General features: G+C 46.9%; 1 protein-coding gene across 3 annotated transcripts in view; it reads right to left on the bottom strand.

The window, feature by feature from the left end:
* Positions 1-17,946, bottom strand: part of NFE2L2 (NFE2 like bZIP transcription factor 2) — a 145,994-nt gene that overhangs the window by 16,125 nt on the left and 111,923 nt on the right. For all 3 annotated transcript variants that reach the window (XM_086956194.1, XM_086956193.1, XM_086956191.1), the window contains exon 3: positions 10,263-10,358. In XM_086956194.1, coding sequence (XP_086812320.1) covers positions 10,263-10,358 — 96 coding nt within the window. The remainder of the gene's footprint in view (positions 1-10,262; positions 10,359-17,946) is intronic.

Below are 17,946 nucleotides of genomic sequence, written 5' to 3' on the forward strand. Positions count from 1 at the left end.
ACAAGGGGTGGTGAGGGACAGAGTCTCTGAATTAAGCAGAAAGCTCTCACCCAGTCAAGAGATCAGGGCTAGATCCAACACCGTTTTTTAGCTCACTGCACCATCCCAGTTTCAGAACCTGGCTGTATGCAAATTAGTCTGTTCCTGTCCCAGTGCATGATGGGAACAGGGCAAACCAAACTACAAAAGCCAATTCTTACACTGGGAAGGAAACAAGCTCCCGGGGACCGGTTTCTGGCATTACAGCCGTCTTCGGCCCGGTTTGCTTGAATCCTGATGGTGCAATGAGCAAGGGTCTCACATCTGAGAATACCCTTCCACGCTTAGGGTGGACAAAAATATTTACAACAAGGGGTGGTGAGGGACAGAGTCTCTGAATTAAGCAGAAAGCTCTCACCCAGTCAAGAGATCAGGGCTAGATCCAACACCGTTTTTTAGCTCACTGCACCATCCCAGTTTCAGAACCTGGCTGTATGCAAATTAGTCTGTTCCTGTCCCAGTGCATGATGGGAACAGGGCAAACCAAACTACAAAAGCCAATTCTTACACTGGGAAGGAAACAAGCTCCCGGGGACCGGTTTCTGGCATTACAGCCGTCTTCGGCCCGGTTTGCTTGAATCCTGATGGTGCAATGAGCAAGGGTCTCACATCTGAGAATACCCTTCCACGCTTAGGGTGGACAAAAATATTTACAACAAGGGGTGGTGAGGGACAGAGTCTCTGAATTAAGCAGAAAGCTCTCACCCAGTCAAGAGATCAGGGCTAGATCCAACACCGTTTTTTAGCTCACTGCACCATCCCAGTTTCAGAACCTGGCTGTATGCAAATTAGTCTGTTCCTGTCCCAGTGCATGATGGGAACAGGGCAAACCAAACTACAAAAGCCAATTCTTACACTGGGAAGGAAACAAGCTCCCGGGGACCGGTTTCTGGCATTGCAGCCGTCTTCGGCCCGGTTTGCTTGAATCCTGATGGTGCAATGAGCAAGGGTCTCACATCTGAGAATACCCTTCCACGCTTAGGGTGGACAAAAATATTTACAACAAGGGGTGGTGAGGGACAGAGTCTCTGAATTAAGCAGAAAGCTCTCACCCAGTCAAGAGATCAGGGCTAGATCCAACACCGTTTTTTTAGCTCACTGCACCATCCCAGTTTTAAAACCTGGCTGTATGCAAATTAGTCTGTTCCTGTCCCAGTGCATGATGGGAACAGGGCAAACCAAACTACAAAAGCCAATTCTTACACTGGGAAGGAAACAAGCTCCCGGGGACCGGTTTCTGGCATTACAGCCGTCTTTGGCCCGGTTTGCTTGAATCCTGATGGTGCAATGAGCAAGGGTCTCACATCTGAGAATACCCTTCCACGCTTAGGGTGGACAAAAATATTTACAACAAGGGGTGGTGAGGGACAGAGTCTCTGAATTAAGCAGAAAGCTCTCACCCAGTCAAGAGATCAGGGCTAGATCCAACACCGTTTTTTAGCTCACTGCACCATCCCAGTTTCAGAACCTGGCTGTATGCAAATTAGTCTGTTCCTGTCCCAGTGCATGATGGGAACAGGGCAAACCAAACTACAAAAGCCAATTCTTACACTGGGAAGGAAACAAGCTCCCGGGGACCGGTTTCTGGCATTACAGCCGTCTTCGGCCCGGTTTGCTTGAATCCTGATGGTGCAATGAGCAAGGGTCTCACATCTGAGAATACCCTTCCACGCTTAGGGTGGACAAAAATATTTACAACAAGGGGTGGTGAGGGACAGAGTCTCTGAATTAAGCAGAAAGCTCTCACCCAGTCAAGAGATCAGGGCTAGATCCAACACCGTTTTTTAGCTCACTGCACCATCCCAGTTTCAGAACCTGGCTGTATGCAAATTAGTCTGTTCCTGTCCCAGTGCATGATGGGAACAGGGCAAACCAAACTACAAAAGCCAATTCTTACACTGGGAAGGAAACAAGCTCCCGGGGACCGGTTTCTGGCATTACAGCCGTCTTCGGCCCGGTTTGCTTGAATCCTGATGGTGCAATGAGCAAGGGTCTCACATCTGAGAATACCCTTCCACGCTTAGGGTGGACAAAAATATTTACAACAAGGGGTGGTGAGGGACAGAGTCTCTGAATTAAGCAGAAAGCTCTCACCCAGTCAAGAGATCAGGGCTAGATCCAACACCGTTTTTTAGCTCACTGCACCATCCCAGTTTCAGAACCTGGCTGTATGCAAATTAGTCTGTTCCTGTCCCAGTGCATGATGGGAACAGGGCAAACCAAACTACAAAAGCCAATTCTTACACTGGGAAGGAAACAAGCTCCCGGGGACCAGTTTCTGGCATTGCAGCCGTCTTCGGCCCGGTTTGCTTGAATCCTGATGGTGCAATGAGCAAGGGTCTCACATCTGAGAATACCCTTCCACGCTTAGGGTGGACAAAAATATTTACAACAAGGGGTGGTGAGGGACAGAGTCTCTGAATTAAGCAGAAAGCTCTCACCCAGTCAAGAGATCAGGGCTAGATCCAACACCGTTTTTTAGCTCACTGCACCATCCCAGTTTCAAAACCTGGCTGTATGCAAATTAGTCTGTTCCTGTCCCAGTGCATGATGGGAACAGGGCAAACCAAACTACAAAAGCCAATTCTTACACTGGGAAGGAAACAAGCTCCCGGGGACCGGTTTCTGGCATTACAGCCGTCTTCGGCCCGGTTTGCTTGAATCCTGATGGTGCAATGAGCAAGGGTCTCACATCTGAGAATACCCTTCCACGCTTAGGGTGGACAAAAATATTTACAACAAGGGGTGGTGAGGGACAGAGTCTCTGAATTAAGCAGAAAGCTCTCACCCAGTCAAGAGATCAGGGCTAGATCCAACACCGTTTTTTAGCTCACTGCACCATCCCAGTTTCAGAACCTGGCTGTATGCAAATTAGTCTGTTCCTGTCCCAGTGCATGATGGGAACAGGGCAAACCAAACTACAAAAGCCAATTCTTACACTGGGAAGGAAACAAGCTCCCGGGGACCGGTTTCTGGCATTACAGCCGTCTTCGGCCCGGTTTGCTTGAATCCTGATGGTGCAATGAGCAAGGGTCTCACATCTGAGAATACCCTTCCACGCTTAGGGTGGACAAAAATATTTACAACAAGGGGTGGTGAGGGACAGAGTCTCTGAATTAAGCAGAAAGCTCTCACCCAGTCAAGAGATCAGGGCTAGATCCAACACCGTTTTTTAGCTCACTGCACCATCCCAGTTTCAGAACCTGGCTGTATGCAAATTAGTCTGTTCCTGTCCCAGTGCATGATGGGAACAGGGCAAACCAAACTACAAAAGCCAATTCTTACACTGGGAAGGAAACAAGCTCCCGGGGACCGGTTTCTGGCATTACAGCCGTCTTCGGCCCGGTTTGCTTGAATCCTGATGGTGCAATGAGCAAGGGTCTCACATCTGAGAATACCCTTCCACGCTTAGGGTGGACAAAAATATTAACAACAAGGGGTGGTGAGGGACAGAGTCTCTGAATTAAGCAGAAAGCTCTCACCCAGTCAAGAGATCAGGGCTAGATCCAACACCGTTTTTTAGCTCACTGCACCATCCCAGTTTCAGAACCTGGCTGTATGCAAATTAGTCTGTTCCTGTCCCAGTGCATGATGGGAACAGGGCAAACCAAACTACAAAAGCCAATTCTTACACTGGGAAGGAAACAAGCTCCCGGGGACCGGTTTCTGGCATTACAGCCGTCTTCGGCCCGGTTTGCTTGAATCCTGATGGTGCAATGAGCAAGGGTCTCACATCTGAGAATACCCTTCCACGCTTAGGGTGGACAAAAATATTTACAACAAGGGGTGGTGAGGGACAGAGTCTCTGAATTAAGCAGAAAGCTCTCACCCAGTCAAGAGATCAGGGCTAGATCCAACACCGTTTTTTAGCTCACTGCACCATCCCAGTTTCAGAACCTGGCTGTATGCAAATTAGTCTGTTCCTGTCCCAGTGCATGATGGGAACAGGGCAAACCAAACTACAAAAGCCAATTCTTACACTGGGAAGGAAACAAGCTCCCGGGGACCGGTTTCTGGCATTACAGCCGTCTTCGGCCCGGTTTGCTTGAATCCTGATGGTGCAATGAGCAGGGTCTCACATCTGAGAATACCCTTCCACGCTTAGGGTGGACAAAAATATTTACAACAAGGGGTGGTGAGGGACAGAGTCTCTGAATTAAGCAGAAAGCTCTCACCCAGTCAAGAGATCAGGGCTAGATCCAACACCGTTTTTTAGCTCACTGCACCATCCCAGTTTCAGAACCTGGCTGTATGCAAATTAGTCTGTTCCTGTCCCAGTGCATGATGGGAACAGGGCAAACCAAACTACAAAAGCCAATTCTTACACTGGGAAGGAAACAAGCTCCCGGGGACCGGTTTCTGGCATTACAGCCGTCTTCGGCCCGGTTTGCTTGAATCCTGATGGTGCAATGAGCAAGGGTCTCACATCTGAGAATACCCTTCCACGCTTAGGGTGGACAAAAATATTTACAACAAGGGGTGGTGAGGGACAGAGTCTCTGAATTAAGCAGAAAGCTCTCACCCAGTCAAGAGATCAGGGCTAGATCCAACACCGTTTTTTAGCTCACTGCACCATCCCAGTTTCAGAACCTGGCTGTATGCAAATTAGTCTGTTCCTGTCCCAGTGCATGATGGGAACAGGGCAAACCAAACTACAAAAGCCAATTCTTACACTGGGAAGGAAACAAGCTCCCGGGGACCGGTTTCTGGCATTACAGCCGTCTTCGGCCCGGTTTGCTTGAATCCTGATGGTGCAATGAGCAAGGGTCTCACATCTGAGAATACCCTTCCACGCTTAGGGTGGACAAAAATATTTACAACAAGGGGTGGTGAGGGACAGAGTCTCTGAATTAAGCAGAAAGCTCTCACCCAGTCAAGAGATCAGGGCTAGATCCAACACCGTTTTTTAGCTCACTGCACCATCCCAGTTTCAGAACCTGGCTGTATGCAAATTAGTCTGTTCCTGTCCCAGTGCATGATGGGAACAGGGCAAACCAAACTACAAAAGCCAATTCTTACACTGGGAAGGAAACAAGCTCCCGGGGACCGGTTTCTGGCATTACAGCCGTCTTCGGCCCGGTTTGCTTGAATCCTGATGGTGCAATGAGCAAGGGTCTCACATCTGAGAATACCCTTCCACGCTTAGGGTGGACAAAAATATTAACAACAAGGGGTGGTGAGGGACAGAGTCTCTGAATTAAGCAGAAAGCTCTCACCCAGTCAAGAGATCAGGGCTAGATCCAACACCGTTTTTTAGCTCACTGCACCATCCCAGTTTCAGAACCTGGCTGTATGCAAATTAGTCTGTTCCTGTCCCAGTGCATGATGGGAACAGGGCAAACCAAACTACAAAAGCCAATTCTTACACTGGGAAGGAAACAAGCTCCCGGGGACCGGTTTCTGGCATTACAGCCGTCTTCGGCCCGGTTTGCTTGAATCCTGATGGTGCAATGAGCAAGGGTCTCACATCTGAGAATACCCTTCCACGCTTAGGGTGGACAAAAATATTTACAACAAGGGGTGGTGAGGGACAGAGTCTCTGAATTAAGCAGAAAGCTCTCACCCAGTCAAGAGATCAGGGCTAGATCCAACACCGTTTTTTAGCTCACTGCACCATCCCAGTTTCAGAACCTGGCTGTATGCAAATTAGTCTGTTCCTGTCCCAGTGCATGATGGGAACAGGGCAAACCAAACTACAAAAGCCAATTCTTACACTGGGAAGGAAACAAGCTCCCGGGGACCGGTTTCTGGCATTACAGCCGTCTTCGGCCCGGTTTGCTTGAATCCTGATGGTGCAATGAGCAGGGTCTCACATCTGAGAATACCCTTCCACGCTTAGGGTGGACAAAAATATTTACAACAAGGGGTGGTGAGGGACAGAGTCTCTGAATTAAGCAGAAAGCTCTCACCCAGTCAAGAGATCAGGGCTAGATCCAACACCGGGCCGAAGAAGGCTGAAATGCCAGAAACCGGTCCCCGGTAGCTTGTCTCCTTTCTGGTGAAGAATTGGCTTGGTAGTTTAGTCTGCCCTGTTCCCATGATGCACTGGGCCAGGGACAGACTGATTTGCATATAGCCAGGTTCTGAGCTGGGATGGGGCAGTGAGATAAATAACGGTGATGGATCAAGCCCTGATCTTTGGACTGGGTAAGAGTGGTCTGTTTAACTCAGACACTCTGTTCATCACCACCCCCCATTTTGTAAATCGTTTTTGGCCACTATAGGTGTGGCAGGGTATACTCAGACATGAGTCCCTTTCTCACTGCTCCATCAGGATTCAAGCAAGCCGGGCCGAAGAAGGCTGAAATGCCAGAAACCGGTCCCCGGTAGCTTGTCTCCTTTCTGGTGAAGAATTGGCTTGGTAGTTTAGTCTGCCCTGTTCCCATGATGCACTGGGCCAGGGACAGACTGATTTGCATATAGCCAGGTTCTGAGCTGGGATGGGGCAGTGAGATAAATAACGGTGATGGATCAAGCCCTGATCTTTGGACTGGGTAAGAGTGGTCTGTTTAACTCAGACACTCTGTTCATCACCACCCCCCATTTTGTAAATCGTTTTTGGCCACTATAGGTGTGGCAGGGTATACTCAGACATGAGTCCCTTTCTCACTGCTCCATCAGGATTCAAGCAAGCCGGGCCGAAGAAGGCTGAAATGCCAGAAACCGGTCCCCGGTAGCTTGTCTCCTTTCTGGTGAAGAATTGGCTTGGTAGTTTAGTCTGCCCTGTTCCCATGATGCACTGGGCCAGGGACAGACTGATTTGCATATAGCCAGGTTCTGAGCTGGGATGGGGCAGTGAGATAAATAACGGTGATGGATCAAGCCCTGATCTTTGGACTGGGTAAGAGTGGTCTGTTTAACTCAGACACTCTGTTCATCACCACCCCCCATTTTGTAAATCGTTTTTGGCCACTATAGGTGTGGCAGGGTATACTCAGACATGAGTCCCTTTCTCACTGCTCCATCAGGATTCAAGCAAGCCGGGCCGAAGAAGGCTGAAATGCCAGAAACCGGTCCCCGGTAGCTTGTCTCCTTTCTGGTGAAGAATTGGCTTGGTAGTTTAGTCTGCCCTGTTCCCATGATGCACTGGGCCAGGGACAGACTGATTTGCATATAGCCAGGTTCTGAGCTGGGATGGGGCAGTGAGATAAATAACGGTGATGGATCAAGCCCTGATCTTTGGACTGGGTAAGAGTGGTCTGTTTAACTCAGACACTCTGTTCATCACCACCCCCCATTTTGTAAATCGTTTTTGGCCACTATAGGTGTGGCAGGGTATACTCAGACATGAGTCCCTTTCTCACTGCTCCATCAGGATTCAAGCAAGCCGGGCCGAAGAAGGCTGAAATGCCAGAAACCGGTCCCCGGTAGCTTGTCTCCTTTCTGGTGAAGAATTGGCTTGGTAGTTTAGTCTGCCCTGTTCCCATGATGCACTGGGCCAGGGACAGACTGATTTGCATATAGCCAGGTTCTGAGCTGGGATGGGGCAGTGAGATAAATAACGGTGATGGATCAAGCCCTGATCTTTGGACTGGGTAAGAGTGGTCTGTTTAACTCAGACACTCTGTTCATCACCACCCCCCATTTTGTAAATCGTTTTTGGCCACTATAGGTGTGGCAGGGTATACTCAGACATGAGTCCCTTTCTCACTGCTCCATCAGGATTCAAGCAAGCCGGGCCGAAGAAGGCTGAAATGCCAGAAACCGGTCCCCGGTAGCTTGTCTCCTTTCTGGTGAAGAATTGGCTTGGTAGTTTAGTCTGCCCTGTTCCCATGATGCACTGGGCCAGGGACAGACTGATTTGCATATAGCCAGGTTCTGAGCTGGGATGGGGCAGTGAGATAAATAACGGTGATGGATCAAGCCCTGATCTTTGGACTGGGTAAGAGTGGTCTGTTTAACTCAGACACTCTGTTCATCACCACCCCCCATTTTGTAAATCGTTTTTGGCCACTATAGGTGTGGCAGGGTATACTCAGACATGAGTCCCTTTCTCACTGCTCCATCAGGATTCAAGCAAGCCGGGCCGAAGAAGGCTGAAATGCCAGAAACCGGTCCCCGGTAGCTTGTCTCCTTTCTGGTGAAGAATTGGCTTGGTAGTTTAGTCTGCCCTGTTTCCATGATGCACTGGGCCAGGGACAGACTGATTTGCATATAGCCAGGTTCTGAGCTGGGATGGGGCAGTGAGATAAATAACGGTGATGGATCAAGCCCTGATCTTTGGACTGGGTAAGAGTGGTCTGTTTAACTCAGACACTCTGTTCATCACCACCCCCCATTTTGTAAATCGTTTTTGGCCACTATAGGTGTGGCAGGGTATACTAAGACATGAGTCCCTTTCTCACTGCTCCATCAGGATTCAAGCAAGCCGGGCCGAAGAAGGCTGAAATGCCAGAAACCGGTCCCCGGTAGCTTGTCTCCTTTCTGGTGAAGAATTGGCTTGGTAGTTTAGTCTGCCCTGTTCCCATGATGCACTGGGCCAGGGACAGACTGATTTGCATATAGCCAGGTTCTGAGCTGGGATGGGGCAGTGAGATAAATAACGGTGATGGATCAAGCCCTGATCTTTGGACTGGGTAAGAGTGGTCTGTTTAACTCAGACACTCTGTTCATCACCACCCCCCATTTTGTAAATCGTTTTTCTCTAATGGCAGCCATGTCCCTGACCCGAGCATTTATTTTCAGCATGGGGAGGATATGTATTGCTTTTTCCTTTGGCAGGGAATCTTTTCCCCCTTCCCTGCAAATCCCCATTACCTATGTAGAATCTGCATCCTGCTAGTACCGTGCAACTTGTAATGAAGCCCACAATATCCTCCTGAAATCCAGCATGACTTACTCCTTCACTAATCCAAGCTACACAAAATGAGACAATTCAATAATAATCTGTAAAACAAAATAGAGGTGAGGAAATTGTGATATCAGTTAGGTGGGTTACACTAAAACCCATACAGACATTGCAAACCGAGGGCAAACTGGAGGAGATCACAATTTTATTTGACAAAGACCTGAAATCGGTGGAAATTCTTCTTGTCCCACCACACTGCATTCACTGAGTATGCAGATCTATTATGAACAAAGTGATCAGTGCAGGACACATGCCCGCCGAATGGAAGGTGGTATCCATCCTGCCCCTACTGAAAAAAAGCAATTGTGATCCACAGAAACCGAGTAGTTACAGGCCCAGCTCCAGAATTCCTTTTCCGGCCAAACTACTTGAAAAAGCACTAAATAACGAACTGATGGCTTGCATTGACAATAACAATTTGCTGGATCCTTCCCAATATGGTTTTATAAAGGTTCATAGCACAGAAACAGCCTTGCTTGCCAACTCAGAGGAACTCAGATGGATCACGGATAATGGCGGTCAAGCCGTCTTGATCTTACTCGAGCTCTCGGCGGCCTTTGACACGTTCAACCACACCATTTTAATCAACCGACTAATGGAGTAAGGAATAAGTGGCGCAGCTCTGACCATACTTAACGACTTTCTAACTGACAGAAGAAACCATGTGGCCTTGGGCAACTAAGTCAAAACAATTCATTTTGCCCTCTGGGGTACCGCAGGACTCATCACTAAGCACCACCCTTTTCAATCGATAAATCACCCCTCTGGTCAAACTAATAAAGCCCATAGGTGGCCTGTGTGTGCCTTACATGTGCCACTTTTAGGGGCGTCTTAGGGGGGGGCCTTAGGCACCCGGGCATTACCTAATTTACCATTACCAATTAGTTAATCGAAATTTAGCAAATGCAAGTCCATTTTCACCTATGGGCTTGAGGCCCATAGGAAAGTATGGAGTCACAATTGCCAATAGCGATTCCCTAATTGCATTTGCGATTCTTAAGGAATCACAATGAGAGAATCACTATTTGCTCTCTGTTTTGTTGCATTGTATTTTGCGATTACCAAAAAGCGATTTTGAGGGGAAAAAAAATCGCTATTTGGTAATCGCAAAATAAAACTTTGATGCATGTGCCTCTAAAACACTTAAGGACTTTTACCACCAGCTGGCAACTTCAGGTACCCTCTCGATGCCAATGTTGGTCAGACGTATGCTCTCTCACATTGCTACCTTTGTTGGAAGCCGATCATAATGTTAGTGAGGCTACACGGACAAAACATAAAAGTTCTAGAAATCTCATTCCAATACTAGAAAGCAAATATAACAAGTTAGATTATTTTTTTTATTGTTAGTGTTCTAAACTTCAGTAAGATTTACCTCTTCCTCAATGACAAATGGAAATGAGTCTGCTAAAAGTTGCATACACTCAGCAAATGACAAAGCACCATCGCTCTGTTGCAACGGTTGTTTATTCTGCAAGTAAATAAAGAAAAAGAAATTTAGAATGGCAACACCCAAACACTTATTCATTTTTTTTTATTTTATGTTAAATCAATGTTCTGAACAAGTTTCAATTAGATGAAGTAAGTTTTCACCAGAAAATACATCCAGAAGAGTCGTCATGCTATCTTGATGTTAAGAGAACATTCCATTCCATTCCATTTCTATTTGCATGTTTTATATCAAACCTAGCATGAGGAAGGTTCACGAGAGTAGTTTTAATAAACGGAATTAAAGAAAGTGGTCACATTTTGTAACAATAGCCTTTTTTGTCTTCAGCAAATAACAACAAAAAAAGTAAAGTGCTTATTACACAGAGCTACAATGCACCAGGGTATCTGAGCACATTTGAACTGTGGATGTTAATCTGAAACCGCTCATGTGTACTGATATGAACAATCAATCAATCAATCTGTAAAGCGCACTACTTACGCGCAAGGATTTCAAGGCGCTGAGGGAAGGGAGTTGGGGGGTGGGGAGTTGCTACTGGTCAAACAGCCAGGTCTTGAGTCGTCTCCTGAAGGTTAGAAGGTCTTCGGTTTGATGGGGAGGTTGTTCCAGGTCTTGGCGGCGCGGTGACAGAAGGATCTGCCTCCGGCTGTGGTTCTACGGATGCGTGGGACGGTGGCCAGGGAGTGGTCTGCAGAGCAGAGATTCCTGTTGGGTATGTAGAAGGAGAGCAGACTGTTGAGACAGGCTGGGCCGGTCTTGTGGAGTACCTTGTGTGCCTGTATCAGGAGCTTGAAGGAGATTCGTTTGTCGATGGGGAGCCAGTGCAGGTTCCTCAGGTGAGGGGTGATGTGGTCGCGGCGCAGGACGTCGAGGATCAGGCGTGCAGAGGCCTTCTGGGTTTTTTGCAGTCTGTTGATGAGCTTGGTCGGGGCTACGGCGTAGAGGGCGTTTCCGTAGTCGAGTCTGCTGCGGACTAGGGCCTGGGTGACTGTTTTCCTTGTGTCTGTCGGGATCCATCTTTAGATATTGCGGAGCATACAGAGGGTGTTGAAGCAGGTGGAGGAGACAGCGTTGACTTGTTTGGTCATGGTGAGTTTCGAGTTGAGGATGACTCCCAGGTTGTGTGTGTGGTTGGTAGGTGCGGGGGGTGTCCCCAGCGATGCGGGCCACCAGGAGTCCTCCCATGCTGAGGGGTTGGGCCCGAGGACGAGGATCTCAGTCTTGTCTGTGTTCAGCTTAAGGCGGCTATCCTTCATCCAGTCGGCGACGGCCTTCATTCCCTGGTGGAGATTGGATTTGGCGGTGAGGGGGTCCTTGGTGAGGTAGATGATCAGTTGCGTGTCGTCGGCGTAGGAGATTATGTTGAGGTAGTGATGTCGGGCGATGCGTGCGAGAGGCGCCATGTAGACTTTGAACAGCGTCGTCGGGCTGAGGGAGGATCCTTGTGGGACGCCGCAGATTATCTCGCAGGCTTCGGATCGGAACGGGGGAGGCGGACTCTCTGGGTTCTGCCGGAGAGGAGGGAGGAGGTCCAGTCCAGGGCCTTGTCTCGGATCCCTGTGTCGTGTAGTCGTGTGCGTAGTGTGCGGTGGCAGACGGTGTTGAAGGCGGCGGAGAGGTCCAGAAGGATGAGGGCCGTCGTCTTGCCATTGTCCAGTAGGATCCTGATGTCGTCTGTGGCGGCGAGGAGGGCGGTCTCGGTGCTGTGGTTGCTGCGGAATCCTGACGCGGAGGGATCCAGGATGCGGTTGTCTTCGAGGTAGCGGGAGAGCTGGATGTTGACTATCTTCTCGATGACCTTAGCTGGGAACAGAAGCAGGGAGATGGGCCCGAAGTTTTTGAGTTTGCATGGGTCCGCCTTGGGTTTTTTCAGTAGGGCGTTGATCTCTGCATGTTTCCAGCTCTCAGGGGAGGTCGTGGTCTCGAAGGAGAGGTTGATGATGTTGCGCAGGGGGGGTGCGATGGAGCTGCCGGCTTTATTGAAGATGTGGTGTGGAAGAGGGTCAGACGGCGAGTCGGAGTGGATTGTGCCCATGGTCTTGATTGTGTCTTCGATGCTCACGTTAGCCCAGGTTGTCAGGGGTCGTGGTCGGTGGGGTGGGGTGTGGTGGGTCTGGCGGGTCGGGCGTGTTGGGGCCTGTTAGGGTCGTCCGGGGGTTGAAGCTGTTGTGGATGTCGGTGATCTTGCGGTGGAAGAAGGTGGCGGGGAGTCGCACAGGGCTTGCGACGGCGGGATGTCATAGGCGTTGGAGCTGGGGTTGGAGAGTTTCTTCACGGCGTTGAAGAGCTCTTTGCTATTGTGTGCATTGTAGTCGAGGCGGTCTTTGAAGGAGGTTCTCTTGGCGGTAATGATGAAGTGGTGGTGGTTGCGGATGGCGTCTTTGTGGGCTGAGCGGCTGCCCGGCGACTTCTCGCTGTGCCATATATTCTCCAACATCCGGCAGGTGCGCTTTGACTCTAGGAGTTCCTGGGTGAACCAGTTGTCTCTCTTGCTGGTGTCTTTGAGGGTTTGCTTTTTTGGCGGGACTAAAGCGTTGGCGCAGTCGTCCACCCATCGCCTGAGGGTGCGCGCACCATCGTCTGGGTTGGAGGGGTTGGTCGGTGGGTTGAGTGCGAGGTTTGCCTGTAGTTGAGCTTCGGTGATTTTGCCCCAGCAGCGGCGGGGGGTCTGTAGGGTGCGGTGATGTGCAACGGGTTTCCGGAAGGTGAAGTGGATGCAGTGGTGCTAGGTAAAGGAGGGTTCGGAGACGTGGCAGAAGGAAACGTGGGGGCTTGAGGAGAAGATGGAGTTGAGCGTGTGTCTGGCCATGTGGGTCGGCGTTGTGACAAGCTGTTTAAGGCAGAGGTTGGCGAGGTTGTCCATCAGAGTGGAGGTGTTGCTGTCGTTGTTGTTCTCCAGATGGGAGTTCAGGTCTCCGAGGATGATGTAGTCGAGGGAGGTCATTGCGTGCTGATGAAGTCGGAGATGGAGTCACAGAATTGTGGTCGGGGTCCGGGTGGTCTGTAGACGAGGGTGCATCTTAGGGTGGTCTTGGGGTCCGTGTGGATTTGAAAGTGCATGTGTTCAGCGATGCTGAGAGTGTCGTCAGTGTTTGTCGAGACCCTGATGGTCTTCTTGTGGACAATAGCGATTCCTCCTCCAACTCCGTTGGTGCGGTCTCTGCGGGCGATCTTGTATCCATCGGGGATGGCTATGGCGATGTCTGGAGAGGAGGCTTTGTTGATCCAGGTCTCGGTCAGGAAGGCGACGTCTGGTGATATGGTGTCGAGTAGGTCCCAGAGCTCGACGGCGTGTTTGCATGCTGAGCGGGTGTTGATCAGGATGCATCGGAGCTGGTTGTGTTCTGTCGTGGCGGGTGTCTCGGGGTCTTTGATGCAGGAGAAGTTCAGTTCCGGCAAGCGAAGGGACCGTTGATGCGCTTCCGGGCGGCCCTGCAGCAGGTGAGGGTCCGTCCTGGGTTGAGAGCATTGAGGGTGCTGGCGTCGTATCGGAGGCGGTCTTCATGGCTGGTGCGGGGGCCGGGGGTTCTAGCGCTGGGTAAAGTCCAAGCGCGGACTGGCGCAGACGGGCTTGCCTTAGGCGCGCCTTCGGTGCGCCAGCAGCGCGACTGCTGAGCGCGTCCGCTGCGTGGCCGCGCAGCAGCCGCCATATAAGGGGAGGTGGGAGGGAGGAGCAGCTGGGAGGCGGGTGGCAGGGGGCACCGAGGGTCCACGGAAGGGGACAGGGCCTCAGGGGATGCAGCGGCGAGGGGGGCGAGCAGGGACAACAGGGGGCACGTCGTAGAGAAGGCAAAACGGACAGCGGGGCACAGAGGGCAAGGCTTCCCTAACTACAAATACTACTAAAACAGGCTAAATAAAGTGAAAATGGGCACAGAATAGGGGTTGCAGAGCACAAACTACCAGACACACTGCGGCGGGATGAGGAGACCAGCAGGCTCAGGAAGGGCTCAAACCCTGCGGTGAAGGGCTGGCAGGCTTCGGGACGAGGAGAGTGCCTCGGAGCTGCCTGGAAGAGTGAGAACCTGGGACCGAGGAATCCCCCAACAAAAGAACAAGGTCAACCGTGGTTCAAACCCAATCGGGTTCAACCAAGCGCTTGCATTGCTATTGCAGCTACTGTAGTATTTCATATGCCAGATGAGGCACCTAGTGATTTCTGAGAACGCATAGCATGCTACTCTTCACAAAATGGACCATGAGTAAAGGCCCAATAAGGTGAATATGGACACCGATGCTCTGCCCACCTCGATAACAAATTTCACAGAAGGCAGCCCCATTCCCAGTCTTCACTACAAAGTGTTAGTAATGTCATGCATAAATACACATTGTGTGCAAAAGCAACCGTTAGAATACATATTTTTTTAACTTTTAGATGTAATTCTTCTTGCGCAGATGCCAGAATGTCATTGGTTGTTTTGTCTGGCTTGACAGCACACCTCTCTGCAAAGTCTTATTGATACCAACTCTTTAAAATAGACACAAAAAGAGCTTTGGAGCTTTACAGATCAGTATTACTGTCTCTTTATGGTATTGGCTGTTTGGTTGACCATTCTGCCTCCCATCAAGTGCTTGCACTGTCCTAAATGAGGGACCATTTTATAACTTCAAAAGAAAACTGAATCAATTCACTTAACATTTTTATCTCACAGATGCACTGTATACATAAATTAATGGGTTGTTATTTTGTTTAGTTTCACTGCAGCAGGCTTTTGTTAAATATTTTAGTCAGGACTGAAACTGCAAGCCAGAAGTCTTGGCTCTGCTAATGCGTCTTTTTATAATATACATTCCAGGCACTACTTATAAATCAGTACAATTATTTGTTTCTCTGACAGTTCAACAACATTCTTAGAACTCCATTACTAAATCTCAATTCCAGGTTTGGTTGATTCCCCCTATACACTGCTTGCTGTTCTTAGTACAACACAGAAGGCAAGCAGCAATTTCTTGCGCCTTAGCAAGTAATTTATGGCTGAAAAGGAACCAGTCACGAATGACTACAGAGAACCTCTGTTATTCTTACAAAAGGAGTGCACAGGGTATTTTCGGCTATTTTGCAGATCCCTGCAATGTATCCAAAAGTAGTGTTGCGGTACAACAGCCATGTGAATTATGCCAGTGGTGACTTCACTTAGAGATACTTTTTCTTTATGACAACTTCGCCAATCGTACAGCAACTTAATGGAACAAAAAGGTGTTTGTTTTTTCCAAAACTCTACTTTCGAGCTAAATAGTATGCAATGGCCAGCTTAATATTATACTATGCATAAAACACTTCCTCAGATAAGAAGGAACGGGGAAAAAACATAAGCAATAGAATAGTATAATATCAAACTTAAAACCTCCATCAAATTCTCTACTTAGATAGAAGGCTGTACTTCTCCCCCGTTCTATTAAGCACTATAAAAAGCATCGAGGTCATGAAAGGGCTGCAGGGCTATTTCCAAGTATGATGCACATCAGGGTCGCTGGACCAAAAGGAACACATTCGTCAAACCTTTCAAGTTATATCAAATGGAAAAGCTCTCATGTAGATGGATGTCTTCCTAATGCTATAAGCGTGGGTAGTAAAGTTCGACTGAACCGTTCTGCATGTACAGCATTCGAACAGAATAAGGAGAACGGCAGAAAGAAAAGGGTTGCACATTTTTAATATGCACGCACCAGATCAATTTCATTCGATGAAAAGATGCTTCCAAAGAGGGAGCCTAAATTGTTATGTGGATTTCAATGTGGAAGTTCAGAAGCAAAGCTGCGTTCAGAGACGGTATACCAATATAGCAGTCTCTCATGATCTGATTTTTTCAGACACTACACACACGGTACACAGACAAAATATCGAGTTTTAAATATCGATATACAATAATATCGAAGTTTAAATATCGATGGGACAAAATATCGAAGGTAAGTAATATCGACAGTCTAAATATCGATATTAGTATGATATCAGTAATATCGAAGTTTTAAATATCGATGTCAATAATATCGAAATAAATAACTTTGATGTTACTAATATCAATTTTTAAATAAATTTAGTGTATATTATATTGTATTTATTATGTTTTATTATTTATTTTTAATTAATTTAATTAAATATTGTCTTTTACTACTGTAGCGGGTTGTGGGTTTATAGGGGAATAGGGTGGGAAGGGAAGTAATTTAATTATGTTAAATTAATTATTAATTAGTAGGAATTATTAATTAATTAAGAATTATTTTTTAATTAATTTTAATTAATTGATTAATTGAGAAATATGTTCTGTAGCGGGTTATGGGTTTATAGGGGAATAGGGTGGGAAGTAATTTAATAATAATTAATTATTATAAGTTTGTACATATTTTAATTAATAATTAATTGGTAATTAATTTATATTAATTAGTTAATTAATTAATATAATTTTGTACATATTTTTAATTATTAATTAGTTGGTAATTAATTAATATTAATTAGTTAATTACATTAATTATAGTACATTTTTTTATATATAATTTTTTGTTATTCTTAATTAATTGGGAAAAATAATATTAATTATTAAATTAAATTAATTACAGCTAATGTGCTAATATATTTACGTTATTGTTAATAATTAATTGGTAATTAAATAATAAAAACATTTGAGTAAAGGAGTATTTTTAGGGTTCAGGGTCAGTTTTCAGTTTTTGGGTAAAGGGGTATTTTTAGGGTTCAGGGTCAGTTTTCAGTTCTTGGGTAAAGGGGTATTTTTAGGGTTCTGGGTCAGTTTTCAGTTTTTGGGTAAAGGGGTATTTTTAGGGTTCAGGGTCAGTTTTCAGTTTTTGGGTAAAGGGGTATGTTTAGGGTTCAGGGTCAGTTTTCAGTTCTTGGGTAAAGGGGTATTTTTAGGGATAAGGGTCAGTTTTCAGTTCTTGGGTAAAGGGGTATTTTTAGGCTTCAGGGTCAGTTTTCAGTTTTTGGGTAAAGGGGTATTTTTAGGGTTCAGGGTCAGTTTTCAGTTTTTGGGTAAAGGGGTATTTTTAGGGTTCAGGGTCAGTTTTCAGTTTTTGGGTAAAGGGGTATTTTTAGGGTTCAGGGTCAGTTTTGGGTTTTTGGGGTACAGGGATATTTTTAGGGTTCAGGGTCAGTTTTGGGTTTTTGGGGTACAGGCGTACAGGGTACAAACAAAAAAAATTACATTAAATCAATTAAATAACAAAAAAACAAAAAAAATTACATTAAATTATTAAGTGTTTTATTTATTTTAAATGTATATGTATTAGTTTTAATTTTGTTTTAATATTTTTATTTAATATTTGTAAAATTATATGTATTTTAACATTTTTTACATTATTATTAATACATTTAAAAAAACGATATTTTTAATTCCGATATTTTTGTACTACAATATTATTTTTTCGATATTTTTGTACTTACCTTTATGAAGATATGATTCCGATATTTTTGATGTCGATATTTTTGTGCCGATATTTTTGTATTTCGATATTCTGTCTGTCGATATTATGTCAGACATTCACACACACAGTAATCCCTGTAACAGTAGTTTTGGAGTCTGGCAGCTGTTTCTTAGCATACTCTGCCATCTACTGATCTGATCCAAAAAAGATTCCCTGAGCTGGTAGCCAGAACCCA

The sequence above is a fragment of the Lissotriton vulgaris genome, chromosome 2_1 (assembly GCF_964263255.1).
Source record: "Lissotriton vulgaris chromosome 2_1, aLisVul1.2, whole genome shotgun sequence".
Taxonomy (NCBI): Eukaryota; Metazoa; Chordata; class Amphibia; order Caudata; family Salamandridae; genus Lissotriton; species Lissotriton vulgaris.